The 18,166-nt window shown below is 36.9% G+C and overlaps 1 protein-coding gene and 1 non-coding gene across 2 annotated transcripts; both read left to right on the top strand.

Annotated features, from left to right (window-relative positions):
- Window positions 1-4,580: 4,580 nt before the first annotated feature.
- eif4g2b (eukaryotic translation initiation factor 4, gamma 2b) lies at window positions 4,581-18,118 on the top strand. Its single transcript, XM_053500105.1, has 21 exons — window positions 4,581-4,651; window positions 6,132-6,242; window positions 6,361-6,426; window positions 8,502-8,627; window positions 8,776-8,878; window positions 12,478-12,609; window positions 12,692-12,758; window positions 12,845-12,996; window positions 13,092-13,202; window positions 13,296-13,478; window positions 13,590-13,728; window positions 13,859-14,013; window positions 14,167-14,265; window positions 14,526-14,639; window positions 14,751-14,855; window positions 14,983-15,198; window positions 15,327-15,585; window positions 15,724-15,928; window positions 16,050-16,258; window positions 16,359-16,480; window positions 16,924-18,118. The coding sequence occupies exons 1-21, from the start codon at window positions 4,581-4,583 to the stop codon at window positions 16,987-16,989; spliced, it is 2,811 nt and encodes a 936-aa protein (XP_053356080.1). The 3' UTR covers window positions 16,990-18,118.
- On the top strand, window positions 14,304-14,454 carry LOC128528401 (small nucleolar RNA SNORD97). Its single transcript, XR_008360953.1, has one exon. It is a non-coding gene; the product is annotated as a small nucleolar RNA SNORD97 (small nucleolar RNA).
- Window positions 18,119-18,166: the final 48 nt, after the last annotated feature.

Below are 18,166 nucleotides of genomic sequence, written 5' to 3' on the forward strand. Positions count from 1 at the left end.
TCAGAGCATTTTCCAAATGTCACAGATCTGATATGGAATAACAATGAAAAATTAGTGTGATGGAACTGCATGCATATCTGCATGTGGTTGGTTTTCATTTCGGGGATATGCAATACATGGATTTTTAATAATTGTAGATATGTTCACTCTTAATCCAAAAGTTTGTGGACATCTGACCCTCACATCAAGTGGCTATTGATTATGTTTTATTTTAATGAACTTCAAGAATTAATATAACGTTACAGAAGCAAAAAATAGTGAGTATCTTATACCCAAGTTAGCCTCAGAACAATAATGAGTAGCTTAGCAATAGGCTAGCAATATCTACAACCTTTATATCTTTGATGCTCCTCAAGACAGCAAATTGTCTGATCAATGTTGCAAATTTAAACAAAGTACTGTGTCTTTATATAAGTTAATACTGTTATTAAATAATTTTCAAAATGAGAAGGGGTACTATACGATGTCCGTAGTGTGAGTGATCATGTTGATTTGATGTCATTTCATTAACATGGAAGGAATGCATAGTTAGGAAAACTACCCCATGTTGACGAGTTGGTGTTTCAAGCTAAGAAGACATTTTCAGCGTCTTATACTGGTTGTTAGCAGAGAATTAAACAGTGTACCAGCTTAGAATGCACCAAGAGGCCAAATGTTCCAGCATGCCCCTGTGCACAAAGCAAGGTTCATGAAGATCAAGGACAAGGCTGGAGTGGAAACACTTGACCTCAACCCCACTAAACACTTCTAGGATGAATTGGAATGCAGACCACACCTTTTCAGCCTTTACTGCCTATTCAAATGGTAAAAAAATACCTTCAGTTTCCTGTAGGAATCGTGCATTCTTATTTATTTTACCAACAAGATGCTATTTTACATTTTTTTGGTTACTTAGCACCCTATTTTACACTAAATGCTAAGTAATCTATTTAGATTTTTCTTATATAGAAATGATGCAGTTACAAGCTTTATTAATACATTTACAAAATAATCAATTGTTATTAAGTCATACGAAAAGAATACATTATAATATGATGTTTATAACCTGTTATGAATAGCTCTGACAATCTTGTAATAGCATTTCACAGAAAGTCATGTTAGGCATGTTAGTCAATAGAAGGTTAGGCTATTATAGGCCAGTTTAGACAATAAGGCAAAATTGCTTATGCCCAAATTTCAGGAAAGAAAAGTCTGACTGGAATGGCGGTGGAGCATAAAATCTAGAAAATATATCTAGTAAATAAAAGTAGGGATAAATTTTCCTAAAAACTATTCACTGGTCAATTGTTCTCTGTATCAATAGCATCTGGTGTAACTGGAGGATGCAAGGTTTGCAGGTACGGAATAAGTCAGAAATTTTTTGTTTAGCTTAGTTTTCCTGTCAGTTGTTTAAGTTTCTTTACTAAGATTAGCTAACTTTGGCTAGCTCACCAGCTTCACTATGTCATGCCCATTATTATCTAGTAAATAAAAGTAAATAACTATAAATAGATAAGCCGGTTTATCCCTTTTGTGAAGGTGTTCAGCTGCAGAATTTATGATAGACAGCTAGTAACTAATGGAATGTGGTTTTGTGTATTTTTATGCTTCAAACTCTGTTGTATTGGGCTTCAGTTGTTTTAATTTTTTTTTTTTTTTTTTGTCCATTACCTCAATTTATAACGAAAAAAATGTATTTTTATTGTGTATTTATATGGATTTTTTTATCACCTTTTACAATGTATAAACATTTAGTACTTTAAGTGGTCTTAATAAATACTCTTAAGATCCTAAGGTCATTTTATTTCTTAAGTTGTTTAGCTTTTTCACTTTAAACTGACTAAAACTAGATGACTTAGAATAAGAATGTTTGCATGTTTTACATGCAAAATCAGGCACCATCATCCTAGAAATATTAATGATCCTATTTAAAAAACTATATTTAAACAGGCTAACATCTTAACTTCAGTGTATATAGTAATTGTCTCCTTAGATATTTATTGCTGATTTAAATAACAGAACATTAGACATAATTATACATTTAGAAGTCTTTGTTTTGGATTAAACTCATTCTGTTAATTAATAGCAGGGATCCAGACAAACAGACTTTTAGGAACCTTTAGCTTCTGAACCCAAAATATTTAGAAGGCAAGTAATTTTTAGAAAAAAATGTATCCTCTACTTGACCTAAGGTGAGCTCAGGTAGCTACTCTGAATTGAACTAGAGACGATATAAGGAAGTTAGTCAGCCGTGCTTTGCTAGCATTATCTGATAATAATAACTGAATACTGACTGCAGCTGTGATGAAAACTGAAAACTTAAAAGATGTGTGATGTGTGAAGAAAACTCCTGAAAACGTTAACTGGTCAACTCAGTCCCTGTATAAATAGCATCTAATGTACCTGTAGGATGCGGAGTTTGGACAGGAAGGGTTCTTGTACTAATGTTGGCTAACTTTGGCTAGCTCGCCAGCTGCACTACAGTATGTCATGCCTGTTATTTAGCAAGGCACTGGGTAAGTTTCAAAAGCTACTTAGGCTAAAAATAAGGGAATGGGGGTGGAACTTAATGATTGTAATTTTATCCCTATTTATCTGTTCTGTTGTTTTGCAATTATCTCTCCCAACTATTTGTCAGTGTGTCCATCCACATAGATTCACTGTGGACACAACACGAGGACACAAAAGCACATGTGATAGTACAGCAGGCTTTCATTCAGCAACAAGAGGCGCTTACAAAATAGTAAGGTTTTAAAATATTGTAAGACATTGTAATCTAATAAGAAGATTCCTGTGCTTTGAGAATAACCCCTTCACTGTGCTTCCTTATGCCTTATTTGGTAACACCTTCTTTATTCAGATATAAATGTCCAGATGAATATACATCCAAATGGCTCTTGTCCGCTGGAACCCTTTTGTTTAATCAGGAGAATGCAAATGTATTTGCTCTCTCCTGTCTGTCTCCGGGCCCCTCTATGAGTGACATGTTAATGACTGGTTCTTTTGATGTTTGTGACATAGCACCATTTAAATGTGCTCTCTATGCTGAGAATAACCAGATCTTCGGTGAGATCTGCCTGTGTGTGTGTATGTATTTCTTCCCCGGTCGATCGGGCCCGGACCGGTAAGTGTATCAAGGTGCAGCAGACACAACAAGAAATAACTCTTAATCTCTTAGCTTAAACTTTAGCTTGGGCACACTTCTTATGTCATTTAAACCTAACAATTATGTTCGTAAACATATCACAGTTGAACAGTCTAATGATCTGTCTTATTTTTGTGTGCACTCTCGTTATTAAACATAGCCCTGACACAGCAGAGGAGAGCATCTATAACAGGATTAAAAATCACTATAATTTTCTGGGGGAGGGATAACATTCCAACAAAGAATAACAACTGTCTGGACAAATTCTAGTCACAAAATAAAAACATTGGGCACACTGGTGACCATTTCAGTTGTCATCCGAAGTCCTGGTCAAGCAGGCTGATATGTAAAATGATTAAATAATGAATATAATAACTTTGATAATGAAAGAGTGTGATTTCCATCAATGAAAGCTCAAAGATTTTTCACCGGTAAGTAAGACTTTTTAAGATAAGACAGTCACTGAAAAGCTTAGCCAGAATCTTGGGACCTTTGCAGCAGTCTGAAGGATTCTGCAGCTTTTAATTTCATAAAGCGTTAGTTGGAGACGTGGTTAGTGGCAATGGACAAGTCAGGGCTACAGTCATCACCAATGCAGGTAGTGGACCTGCCACGAGTCTTAGGCCTTGTTTACACGGGCGTTTAAATCGAGCGTTTTTCTTGCGTTCGTAGCGTCAGGTGAGCGCGGATCAAGCGGCGAGTGTTTTCTACAAATAGGAGTCAATGAGAGTGTTTAACCGGGCTTTGGTGACGTGCGTTTGTCTGGCTGCGCGTTTATACGGCATTAAAAAACATTGCATGCAGCTTTTTCTTGGCGTTCAAAACCCAACGAACGCAAGGAAACCGCCTCTAGTTCGTTTTCTTTGCTTTCATTTTACGCTTCGGAGGACCGGATATATCCCATGATCCTACATGCTATACATAGGAAAATGCGAAAAAGGGCAAAATAAAAAAAATAATTGTTGAAAAACGTACGCGGAAATTTTCGCATTTCTTCATAAACCACAAAAAAACTTCTTTTAACCCGACGTTGTGCAGTCAGAGAGTGAACCCAGTAGCGGCGGGCTTTCATATCCAGTTCCCGACACACTGCCCCCACAGGTTAACACACAAACTACAATTTGGGCTGCAGGCTGACGTTAAACTGAGACAAACGAACGCCGGTGTAGAAGTCAATCCAGCGCCACTACAAAAACGCAACATAAACGTCTAGGACTTTCAGAGCAAGTTTGTTTACCCAAAAACTAAACGCCCGTGTGTACAAGGCCTAACAAACTGATGCTTCACAAGAGCAGCATGATCGTTTCATTGTCAAATATGCAAGAACAGTACTATAACACAGGGAATCAAGCAACCCAAAATTATCCCTGGCTGGCATTAAAGTGAGAACTGGGAGAAATGTAAGGTACGGGATGCAGTGGACCAAGCTGGATTCTGGCGACAGCAGGGAGCCCTGATGGGGGACAGTGGCACCCAGCTGAGCAAGACTTGCTGCCTTTGCAACATCCTGCTACAACCCAGCCCTGGGTAAGGACAGGTTCCAGCTGGCCCAAGAGAAGGTGATAGTCTGATGGCAAGTTGTAGTGCGGACTGCGTAGTCTGCTGTGGCGACCCCTTGCTGGGAGCAGATGGTGGGGATGTATCAACAATGTGCATGGACAAGATGGGAACTGGTGTAAGATCTTCTGGTCCAAGTTTTGGCATGCTAATTCTTTCTGCAAGTTTCTGTCCAACCAGGGTGTCAGAAACTGCCTTTGTCAGAGCAGGAAAGACGCTACAGTCCCTGACGAAGACATGGGGAAGTAGCTCTAATTCTCAGAGACCACTTTAAAGTCAGACTCAATGCTGCATTTTAACACATTAAAGGAAGAGGCCATGCTGAAGCTTACAATGCTCTGGGTAGAGATGATGGAGGAGGCCAGAGAAAGTGAGCTAAAAATGTAGAACTGGTGGAAGTTTGCAGCAGTGCAATAAATGCATTGAGGCTTCTGGTTGTGTTAAGTCGATATATTTATTTTTAAGCAAGGTGAGCACTTAGATTTTTTATTTCAATGTAGTCAAAATATTATCAGTTTATTAATTTTATATCTGATTATGATATATCACCACACCGGTATATCGTTACATCCGTGTGGTGACGTCATATGCGCCGTCGTGTTGTGTAGATAACTAGCTGGAGCGCTCTGCGAGGAGAAATCTCGTGATTCCTTTTATACAGATTAGCGTGGATTCAATTTAGCCGGCTTTTCTTTGTATATATATATATTTTTAAACAATTTTCTCTTTTTGGTTAGAAAAAAAATCGTCAAAGCTGAAGTTGCCTCGGTAAAGGTAAGGGCGGAATGTATTGTAGGTAACCGTTTCAAAATGGCTGTTAGCTGATGTTCAGTCCCTGCGTTGGCTTTGAGCAGCATTAGCTTTCCGAGAAAATAACGCAGTTAGCTGCTAGCTAACTATAAAATGGCGTCGGGTTCCCCCCTAACAAAACCGGTGTATATACCAAGTCATACAGTTTAAGTATTTCAGTTGTAACCATTAAATAATGTATTTAACTCGGTTAAAGAGCTGGCTCAGAAGATGGGAAGACATGCTGTTTGTTAAAGGTTAGCCGGTTAGCTGGAACTAGCTTAGCTGCAGTGTGTGGTGAGAATGCGCAGTTATTAAATGCGACACATTTAGATTGACCAAGTTTAAACTGGTAGCATTTGTTAATTGTTGAGAGAATACTTCTTGACCAACTTATAGATAATTCAATTGCGGTTAACATGTCATTTACTATATTGACTATTTTTTCCCCTGTAAAAAAAATCTTGCAGGCCAAGGATGCTAAATGGCCTTTGCGACATGCTGAAACTTCATTAGCGCTATGATCGTGTGTCATTAAGGAAACATGTGACGTGAATCTAGATGATTAGCTTAGTTATTATTAGTGATTAGTAACTAGCATAGGTGATGCTCGTCCTCTTGTGCATTTCTCTAACGCTGTTTGTGCTCCTGTGTGGTGCAGCTCGCTCTTTCCTCCACCCCACCCTTTCTTCTTTATTCTTTGGAAGATTCATCGTTATCAAGCCGCCAAAGTGGAGAGTGTGATCGCAGAAGGGGGTTCTTCTCGTTTCAGGTGTGTAAACTCAATGATTTGGTCTTACCTTTTAATCAAAATTTTGTTCATTTATCTATCAGTGAATGTCAAGCCTTGCAGGGATTATTTGTCGAGCTGTGATTCTCTTTTGTTCCAGTGCTTCTTCGGGCGAAGGAGGAGGTAGGGGTGCACCTGAGCAGGATCCCAAGACTGCTGGAAACAGGTGAGTAATTAATCAGTGTGTGTATATATGTGTGTGTATATTTATTTTTATTTTATTTTTTTAATTACAGGTTGTTGATAATTTGTGTATTATCAGCCTAGGTTATGCAGCACTACCTGTTTTATCAAATTCCTAAAAAAAAAAGCCTTTGTTTTGTATATTGTTGTACATATCTCATACTTCCCAAATTTGTTTTAAATCTGCAGTTTTAACTTTGCACAGAAGTCCCTTCATGATATATATATTTTTATTCATATGTAGGTCAGTTTTAATAAAGAATGTACATAAGAAGGGAACAAGGCATTTGTCTGTTGTATTACCTTGGCGTTCAATCTGGGGACGATTTTAAATGGATTTGTAATTTAACTCCTTACACATGTTAGCTTAGAAATGTAAGTACTGCCTGCATACTGAGGTTCTAATAACCAAATCTTAAGTTAGTTAAAAGAAAAGTGAAAAGAAGAAAAGGGGAGACCAAACCTAGCAACCGGCCGATTATCGGCCATATTTTGAAACGTGGATGTAACTGCCCCATTTCCTCTTTTTGTGCAAGTCTTTCCATTTGATTCATAAGCACTTTTTTGTACATAGACTAACTAAGTAACAGAAGTACTGTTGAGTGATTGCTGATATTCGTTATGATTCTGCTATTTTTTTTTCTTGTTGAGAAATCTGAGGAAAGTAATTTTCACTTCTGATATCTAAACAAATTTCTCTTTTTTTATTTTTTATTTTATTATTATTTTTTTTTTTACTTTAACACAGGTAGAAATATAAGTGGAAAACATCTACCCTAATGCACGTGTAAGATTTTTCCCCCTGTTAGTTGCTAAATTTAAGTCATGAGCATAGCCGTTTACTATCTCAAGCTGTTGGTCAGCAGATGTTGCTAATCTTCCTTTCCTACTAGTTCGTGGCGTGATTATATTAGAAAACAGAACACCACTACTGAACTAGCTCAGGCAGCGCTACAAGGCCGCGTACTACAGGGTTATTGAACAACTAGCTAATCTTTTAATATTTACTATAGTTCTTGCTCAGTTCAGAATTGCGTTCATCTTCCTGATGAGACCCAGGTTTTTTTTTTTGGATACAGATTTTCCTACATAGGTCTTTTCTTTACAAAGTAACGCACGTAACCCTTTAAAACCAGCAGGAGCACTGGTGATATAAATTTCAAGTCTGCAGTTAAATGCCATTGGAATCATAATCAAATACTGTGCAATAATTCTTTTTGAAAACACAATCAGAAGCTTTCCACATTCATGTCAAACCTCCAGCATGTCCATGTGACACCTCCCCAACCACCCTTGCGTAAATCTGTTTCTAACAAAAACACAAAAAAAGCATTTAATGTCCTTTCATGCATGTTCTATAGATTCAAGGTGTGTGTATACATCACACGCATGCCATAGACATGTCTTGTGTGCGCATGCTACCATGCTTGCAGTGACATCACAGACAAACATTTGATTCCTCACTCTTTCTTTGCTGCGTTATGTTTTTCTTTTATTTTTGTTCAATCCTTTTTGGCACAAATCTCATTCCATAGTACAATTTAACTTAAGAATAAACATTTGACTTTCACAGTTTTAATGACAAAAGAAAAACTTTAAACAACCCATCTGCCTCAAAAGGAACAGAAATGGTAAAAATGGACTTTTTGAAGTACATGCTGAAATAGTATTTAATGGTAATGCATTCAACCTTACACATCTATTATTGAATGCTCTTTTCATCAAAATACTGTAGAAAGGCAAACTAACTGTTTTTGTTAATGAGGTTTGTGATGCAAGTTTATAGTTGATATAGATAAAATCTTCAGAAGGCAAAAGAAAATCTTTCACCCGTGTCCTTTTACTGAACTGCCCTTTCTCTTGAGAAAAAAAACTGCTTTAGTTAGAAAAGCAAGTGTTTTTCCGGGGTTTTTTTTTTTTTTCCTTTTTACTGTTGCAAAACTTATAAATGCTACAGCTAAACTGTACATGCTGGCATTGTCGTGTATCCATTTTTGCAGACACTGCACTATAATTAATGCAGTGCTACTAAACCTAACCCTGCCTTTTCCTCCTTAGCGAGTACCTGGGGAAAACCCCGGGGCCTAGCGTTCAGAAATGGGTTCCTTCACGAAGCACTAGACGAGATGTCAACTCCACTGATGAAAAAGAGCATCAGGATGCAATCTTTAGAAAAGTAAGAGGGTAAGTGTCGAAGCCTTTTGTTAAATTGTTTTTTAAATCCACTGATATAGTCTAGCTTAGATATTTGCAAGTATATTTAAACATGATGGATAATATTTTTGGTCTTTTCTGTTTTTTTTTTTTTATTATTATTATTTTTTTTTGGTAGGATACTTAATAAACTGACCCCGGAAAAGTTTGACAAGCTATGCCTTGAGCTCCTCAATGTGGGCGTAGATTCGAAGCTCGTCCTCAAAGGAATCATCTTGCTGGTGAGTGAAATTTTCTATAATGACATCTCTGAGAGCATTGCAAGCTATAAACAAATCATTATAATTGTATTTGTTGCAAAATGGTAACACGTCTAATATATGTACACTACCAGTCAAAGCTTACGCTTTTTTTTTTTTTTTTTTTTTTTGTAAAAAAATTATTGAAAGCATCCAAAATGTACAATAATCTCCTTTTGAAAAGTTGATATTGAGAAGTCTGCTACTTATCCTTTGTAAAGCATTCATAATGGCTATATTCTCCGGTGAATAATCCCTCCACACACACCAAAATAATTGGACATTGGGTTTCTCACCTGTTCCATGGTCTGGTGTGGTTAATGTAAAGTCAAAGAAGCGGTCCCTGCCAGTAACCAAAGTTTTCATACGGCTGAATTTTAAAACCAGCTGCTTATAGGGATAGCATAAACATTTAGTGTTGTGGCTAACAAAATGGCCAGGAAAACTGTGGTTGGTGATGAGTTCTTTAGTTGGTAAAGAAAAACCTTATTACAACTGTTGGCCAAATCAAGAACACCATCAAAGCCATCCGTTAAGTTAAGTGGAAACGTCCCTAGATAAATACAGAGGGTTTACCACAAGGTGATGCCTGCTGGTAAACTGGGGAAACAAAAGACTAGATTAGAGTTTTCCAATAAAAGTTTAGCTCAAAAAGACAGGAAGAAAGATTAAGTCGAGTTGAAGGAGGGAACTTGCCTTGATTTGAATCATACCACCTCGTCATATGGCATGGGTGTGTATGGCTGTATCTATTAATATGACTGCAAATGAGCAGCCAGATGAATTATTAAATGTATGATATAAAATAAACCCAAGATACTTTCAGGTTAAAGGAGTAGAGTGGGAGGGCCATTATAGTCACCATACCTGAACTCTATTATGTGCATTTTTGCTTGATATAATTCAGACACTGTGTATCACCAACATGCGTTGCTACTCAGTGGAAATAACTTGTTCAATATAAATGTTTTCGTGGATCTGTTAAGAATTGTATAAAAACAATTATGATGAGCACATATTAATAACAATGTGTAACCTTTGAAAATTGCTGTCATATAAGAGAAAAAAATTGTTGTAAAATTGTAATCTCATGGTTTCTCAATAAATTGAGTAAAATATTTATACAAGCTTTTCTTTTTCTAAAGTGTGTATATTGTTATATTTTATATATGTCATTTTGTTTGCTGAACCTGTACATGTTTTTTTTTTTTTTTTTTTTTTTTTTTTAAGTGATTGTGCCAAAACCAATCGATATGTTGTAACATTACATTAGATTATCGGTAGTCTTAGGCCTTGTACTAACTGCAGGCAAATCCTATTTGCTTCAGAAATCTGATCTTTAGGACAGACTGTCCACACTGTTATTTAAAAGTGATCAGTTTTGATTTGGCTCTGTTCAGACTGGCAGCCCAAATCTGACACCCTATCTGCATTGGTTGCTGTGGTAACAACTACCAATCTTCGTGTGTGTGTTTTTTTTTTTTTTTTTTTTTTTTTTTTTTTCCAACTACATGAACGCAACCTGATTCCATGTGGCAAAAATTGGATTTGGGCAGGCAGTCTGACCAAGACCTTAATAATGTCCACCATTTTAATGTTTATTAAATTAACATGTTAACTTTAGACACACAAGCTTGTTTAATAGTTACCAGGGGTGCGTTTCCCGTACAACGATGTAGCTCTTTACTTAACCACCGTTGTACGATGCAACGTTAAGGAAAATAACTAACTAGTCACGACTGTTTCCCAACACCATAGTACCTGTGTCGCACTTCTATCGTTAAAACCATGTTGGTTTAATCTGTCGTTCTTCTTCTTCTTCGATACAATGGCGGAGTAGTGCCAGAGGCACATATTGCCCCCTACTGTAAAGTGTTTTTTTCTCTCTTTTCGGCTTGCATTCAATGCGCTTTCGCAGTGACGTTACGTAGAAGTGGTGTAATAATGTCACAAACGCAACATTCATTATTTGTACAATAAAACATACATAGGCATACACAGTTTAAATGTGCTCTTTTCGAATAACAAAGTCTATAACTTTTAGTTATATTTCATTAGAACTCATTTTTATTTGTTATTGATACATAAGTACAATTAAAAATAAATTATGAGTTTTGAAAATGCTGGGATTGTGTTGTGAACACCTGTTACCTATTTTGCTCAAGATCATTTCCTATATAAGTCCCTTTACATAAAGCCATGTTTTAATGAGAGTTGATCTGAAAAAATGAAACGGAAACCGCAATTTACTAAAAAAAGAGCTTGCAGTTCTTTTGGAGGAGGTGGGAAACAATCAAATCTTGCTTTTCTCCAAGTTAAAAAACACAGTTACAAATTCTGAAAAAAAAAAGAAAACATGGAATGAAATCGCACAAAAAATTAATGCTTCTGGAAATGGGTATGAGAGAAGCCCAGAGAAAGTCAGAAACAAGTGGAGGGACTTTGCAAGTGTGACCAAACAAGCAAGTCCAGTGGTGGCCTGAAACTGAACCCCTCCAAAAGCTGCTATGTAATAGTTACTGCAATTGTCCACAACATTGCAGTCGAGGAAAATTTCCCGCTTTTTGATAAGGAAGAGGGGGTCTTTCTGGTGCTGCTGTGAATGAGGAAGATGACACTTCTGATGAGGATATAAGGATATATATATATATATATATATATATATATATATATATATATATATATATAAATATATTATATATATATATATATATAAATATTTTATATATATAAATATTTTATATATATATATAAATAATTTTTATTTTTTTTAACCTATGAATAGTCCATATTCTACGTCTACTTCTGAGAGCACAACAAAAAAAAACTCACTTAAAAACTCACTTTTCTTCGCACAAACGAAACCAAGGCTGTGTTCCAACCGGAACATAAATTATGCTTTCGTAGGGCACTTCGAAGGGGGAATAATTGCGATGGTATCGCTGTTATATCGTTTCAAAGTAAATTTGTAATTAAAATAACCAAAAAATGAATAGCCTAATATCTGAGCACCAACACATTAAGTTGTCCAAATCGCTCAAAGTGGTTGGGAAAATATTTAGAAACTCATAGTGCGTAGGGTCGTGAACTGTGAATAGAACACACCCAGCCGCGGCAGGGAACTATGCTTCTAACCACAGGTCGAAGGCTGTAGTTCCAACCACGTAAGTTTGCGACGCTGTGTGCGAATGTTCGTTTGAACTATGGTTTCGAGAAACACCGAATTGTTGAACTATGTTGGTAACGACGGAACTTGCGACCATAGTTGGCTAACGATGCTTTTGGGAAACGCACCCCAGGTTGGCTAGCTGTATAGGATTACTGTTTCTAAATTGCATATTCGTGCTTATTCATACTTTTTAGCAACTTAAATGGGTATGAAGTTTCTGTGACAGTTTGGATTTTTATTTTATTTTATTTGTTTCAGTGCTACTATTAAGTTGTTAAATAATGAAATGCAAGCGAATATATTAACATCGTTATTGGAACAAATTTTCTACTGCTTGAGGTTCCTCATTAGGTAGCAGTGTAATCTTAGTTCCATTTATTTTAGCTGATCTTTTTTAAATCTCCTTTTGCAGATCGTAGACAAAGCCTTAGAAGAGCCAAAATACAGCTCACTCTATGCTCAGCTATGTCTGCGTTTGGCAGAGGATGCACCAAACTTTGATGGCCCTGGAACTGAGATTCAAACCCCACAAAAACAGAGTACAGTAAGTACGCAGTACAGTGATGTTTTTTTTTCCCTTCACTGTTTTGTGGCTAAATCCTGTTGCCTTGCATCCTGCTTCATAGACTTTCAGAAGACTTCTGATAACCAAACTTCAAGATGAATTTGAGAACCGCACCAAAAATGTTGAAAGTGAGTTATGCCAATTTCTCTTTTTTTAATTTTGTTTATGAATTGAACGATCTTGCTAACATTTATACCTTTCAATCTCTTAAAAGTTTATGACAAGAAAGATGGCCCTCTTACTTCAGAAGAAGAGGAGCAACGTGCCATTGCCAAGCTCAAGATGCTTGGTAACATTAAATTTATTGGGGAACTTGGCAAACTTGATCTCATCCATGAATCTATCCTTCATAAGTGCATCAAAACAGTGAGTATTATGTGCTACATTTATTCCTTCCCATATTACAGCCTTTTTTTTTTTTTTTTTTTTTTTTAACACAGTCTTTTTTAAATTTCTGTAAGCTTCTGGAAAGGAAGAAGAGGATCCAGCTTAAGGATATGGGCGAGGATCTGGAGTGCCTCTGTCAGATAATGAGAACTGTGGGTCCTAGACTTGATCATGAAAAAGCCAAGGTAAATGGTCTGGGTTTGAGAAATATTAATTTCACCAGGAATTTAAGTAACACTCAGATTTCTGTTAATAATAACATTTTCTTAAACCCGCAGTCTTTGATGGATCAGTACTTTGGTCGCATGCGATCCTTAATGAACAACAAGGACATGCCAGCCAGGATTCGTTTCCTATTGCAAGACACGCTGGAGCTACGGGAGAACAATTGGGTTCCTCGCAAAGCCTTTATTGATAACGGACCAAAGACGATTAATCAGATTCATCAGGAAGCAGTAAAGGTAAATTATTGCTTTATTTCCTAATTTTTTTTTTTGTATTTAGTAATTCTCCAGACCTTTTCTACAGCTTATTTGATGCAGTGAAATTAACAAATGTCATCCTTTTTCTAGGATTTGGGTGTCTTCATTCCACCCATGAACCATGGATTCAGAATGGACTTCTTTCTAGAAGGGCCCTTCATGCCATTCAAGATGAAACTGGATAGAGAAACTCTGGGAGGATTGGCTGACATGTTTGGACAAATGCCAGGTGAATGTGGCATTAACAGTGAACATAGTGTTCATTATTGTTATGAAACACCTTTCTTCTAAACATTTTTGTTTGTGTGTGTTTTTTTTTTTTTAAGTATGATTTATATCTGCCCATTGCTTGTGTGTAGGCAGTGGAATAGGAACTGGTCCAGGAGTAATCCAGGACAGATTCTCACCCACACTGGGACGTCACCGCACAAACCCGCTTTTCAACGGCCACATGGCTTTTGCACAGCCATCTCAGTTTGACTTGGCTATTAATCCCTTTATGAAGTCTAATCAGGTTGGTAATTGAAGCTACAATCATCTTGTTAATATTATATAGTTACAAACAGCTAATACTACAACCATATACATGTGCGCTTCTCTGAACATGTTTATAAAAGCATATTGTGATATTCTAACACAAGGGCCCTCTTTTTTCCCCTACACTTAGGGACAGAATCAGCATTTCCAGATCCATTCTGCTCAGCAGCAAGTTCAGTCAAAGGACATGCACCCACGCTTCAAGAAGGGACAGCTCAATGCAGATGAGGTAAACCACAAGAAGAAAACCTTCTGTTGTTTCTTTGTGCACCCGGTGATTATAAAAAGACGCGTTATTCTGAGGGTTTTTGCTAGAGGTCAGCTTTTCTGCTTTTTTCTCTTCTCTATTCCTTCTCCTATTCTCTTCTTTGAAGCTGACAACTAGTCCGTTGACTGCGATTATGAGATATGAGGGTGCAGATTTTTAACAGTATTGTTAACACAGTGAAATTTTTAAACCAACCTAATTTAACTCCCTATGTCCTGTAGATTAGTCTGAGACCAGCTCAGTCATTCATGTTAAATAAGAACCAAGTATCAAAGCTTCAGCCTCAGATTCCCACTATGATGCCACCCAGTGCTCAGACGCCACCACTTGGACAGGTTGCGAATCTCTAAATATTTTGAGTTAAACAAATTAAAAGAATTGACTAGTTATATTGCATATCTCCTTTCAATCCTAATTGTTTCCTGTGTTTGTCTATCATGCTGTAGCCTCCACAGCTTGGTCTGAAAACTAATCCACCTTTGATCCAAGAAAAACCTCAAAAGATCAATAAGAAGCCTGCCCCTACAAAGGAGGAGTTGCTCAAAATGACTGTATGTGTTAAAAGAATCTGGTTCTTTTATATATTTTCTTGTTTATATACATGTTTATTCATTTTTTTAAATGTAATCAATCACTTGTAATAAAAAAATTACATCTAAGACTGATGTGTGCCTTTAGGAAACCTTAATCGCGGAGTACCTAAAGAGTAAGAATGTGGAGGATGCAGTCAACAGTGTGAGAGAGATGAGGGCTCCTCGACATTTTCTGCCAGAATTGTTAAGTAAGATTATTCTGTGTTCTTTGGAGTGGTCTGATGAAGATAAGGAGCATGTTGGAACTCTCATTCATGCCCTGCGCACAGAAGGACTTGTCACAGGAGAAAATTTCATGCAGGTAAAGTTTTATTCATAGATTTTGAATATCTGCTTGAGATGCACCAAATATTTTAAGGAAAGATAAATCCCAACGCATTTTTACTGTACATGTTGTATATCATTTTATGGTATGTTTCCTCCCCCCAGGCTCTCATGAATGTGCTGGATCAGTGTCCTAAGATTGAGACGGACATCCCATTGGTGAAGTCTTACCTGGCTCAGTTTGCCGCACGGGCTGTCATTGCAGAGCTAGTCAGCATAGCAGAATTGGCCCACCCTCTTGAAAATGGCACCCACTTTCCCCTATTCTTGCTGTGCCTACAGCAAGCATCGAAGCTGAAGGACCGTGACTGGCTCACTGAACACTTCCAGCAGAGTAAGGTTAACATGCAAAAGATGCTCCCAGGTGGGTATTTTCCTTTAGGATGCACAATGTTTAACACAAGTGTATTTGGGTTTATTTATCTTTACCACTGAAGTGAAAAAACAATTAAAACTTATATCACTGACTAAGATTCTGGGTGGTTCTCCCCCCCCTTTATAGAAATTGATCAGAATAAGGACCGTATGGTGGAGGTTCTGGAAGGGAAGGGTCTGAGCTTTCTCTTTCCCCTGATGAAACTAGAAAAAGAGCTTTTAAAGCAAATCAAAGTGGACCCTGCTCCCCAGAGCATTTACAAATGGATCAAGGATAACATCTCACCAAAACTTCATACAGACAAGGGCTTCATTAACATTCTCATGACCAGGTAGAAAATGGGACTAAACTCTGATATTATAATAATATAAAAAGTTTAGTCCGATAAATGTCCATAATGTACCAAGTAGTACTGTTTTGTGGTAGTGCCTAATCCATATTTTGTGTTTCAGCTTCCTGCAATACATCTCGGCTGAGCTTTGCCTGTCCGAGGGTGATGACCATCTGAGTGCCCCCACTAAAGAACAGTTGGACCAGGAAAAGCAGCTGCTTCTGTCTTTTAAGCCAGTTATGCAGAAGTTCCTCCATGACCATACTGATCTTCAAGTAAGTGCCCTGTATGCTCTACAGGTGCACTGCAACACATATGCTTTTCCCAAAGGTAAGCCACTTGCAACTGCTTCTTCCACAATTTTGGCACATTGATTTGAGGAATCAGAAACCAAATAAATGTGTGCTTTTTCCTGGCTTCTCCTGTTCAGGCATGTTGCTTCGTTACTTTGTTCACTTTTATGATATGGAGATCATTGAAGAAGATGCCTTCCTTGCTTGGAAAGAAGATATTACACAAGAGTTCCCTGGAAAAGGAAAAGCTTTATTCCAGGTAATTGTTTAAAGTATTAAGCTTATAACTGAAGTGAATTTTAACTTGTGCACAACCCTCCCTTTATTTTCCCATTTTGATGCAACACTGTTGTGGTAAAGCTAAACACCAGCAGAAAGTTGATGCTAGATATGGCTGCACTTCGGACAGCCACCAACCATAATATTGGTTTGAAGTACTTGTACAAATTTGAGGACTTAAATTCAGAAAACCTCGGTCAAGTTCAGTCTTGAAAGGCCGAATTTTAATAGATACATTTTCAACAGCCATGCATGATGAATGCAGTTTGGCTGCTGGCTATTGGAGCATGAGGCCAGTTTAAATTTATTTTTTTCCAAGTGAAGTATTGTAATTTAAGGAATTAATAAATGCTCTTTAGTAACATATATGATATCATTGTGGAAATATGTGTTTTAAATAACGGTCTTCACCTGTACTTCTAGGTGAATCAGTGGCTGACATGGCTGGAGACAGCTGAGGAAGAGGAGTCAGAAGAGGAGGCTGATTAAAATAAAAAATCAATTATTACCTAATCCACTAGACCCCCACTGCAACAACACATGCTTTTCCTCCACACATTCTGCTATGCTGCTAGATCCAGTAAACATATTGAAACATATTATTGTAATCAAAATATTGGCTGTTAATGCAGTATGGCTATATTTACTTAAATTTACTTTAATATAGATCAATTTGTTTTACTGGTGAAAGTTACACATAGGGGCTCGCTTGTCAGCTAAACCTGAGCAGTGATTTTAGTCTGAGTTGTTAACGCAACAATAAATGCCTGTGTGATTTGGTTTAAATCATTTTAGCATGTCTGTGTATTTGAACAAATTTGGTTGATGCATCTAGATGGTTGCTTCTAAGGAGCACACAAATAAGGCCATGTGACTTTAGGCAGTGCATTGTCTGTTTATCCTTCAATGTGCATGACCTTCAAACTCTAATCAAGAGATTTTTGTTTCTATAACCTGTTAGTTGTTGTCCATTTCTACCTCGTTTAGAATATCATGTACAACACACTACTCGTTTCCAGGATTTGCAGCAAAGCTTTAATGTTTATTAAATACTATTAATGATGGTTGGAAAGAAAGGAAAAAATCTAAATGGTGACAGATAATGTCCTTGTTCTCCTGCATTTGTGTTGACTTTAGCATTTGACTCTGAGTTGATGAGCAATGCCTTTGTCAGATGTAGTGTTGCAATAGCAAATTTTCTGCAGTATTATTGCAATCTGGTTGCAATGGTAGATGCAGTAGCCTGTTTATTGCCTTGGATATAAATTCTACTTAAAATCCACCCAAGTAGATATTTTAATCATTAATAAAGATTAAATAAATATTAAAAATGAGAAGATAACCCATCAGTCTGTTTTTATATATATTCAGAGTACATGAAAAGCTATTTCCCTTGTCAATAAGTAATACACAGGAAACCTGTTACTGACAAGTGTTTTAAATTGACTCGATTTGTATTGATTTTACATTTTCTTTGAGGTGTTTATGGCGATGTGTATGTGAGAATATATATAACTCATGGTTTTGTCATGGTAAGGTTTTTAGTGCTCTGTATGCTTCTCTACTGTTTAAATTTCAGTAAAGGAAATCAATTCCCAAAAAGTTAAGCTTCTTATTTTAAATGCGATATAATGGTATAACGTTGCTTTACACACTATCCATTTCC

The sequence above is a fragment of the Clarias gariepinus genome, chromosome 7 (genome assembly GCF_024256425.1).
Source record: "Clarias gariepinus isolate MV-2021 ecotype Netherlands chromosome 7, CGAR_prim_01v2, whole genome shotgun sequence".
Classification (NCBI taxonomy): Eukaryota; Metazoa; Chordata; class Actinopteri; order Siluriformes; family Clariidae; genus Clarias; species Clarias gariepinus.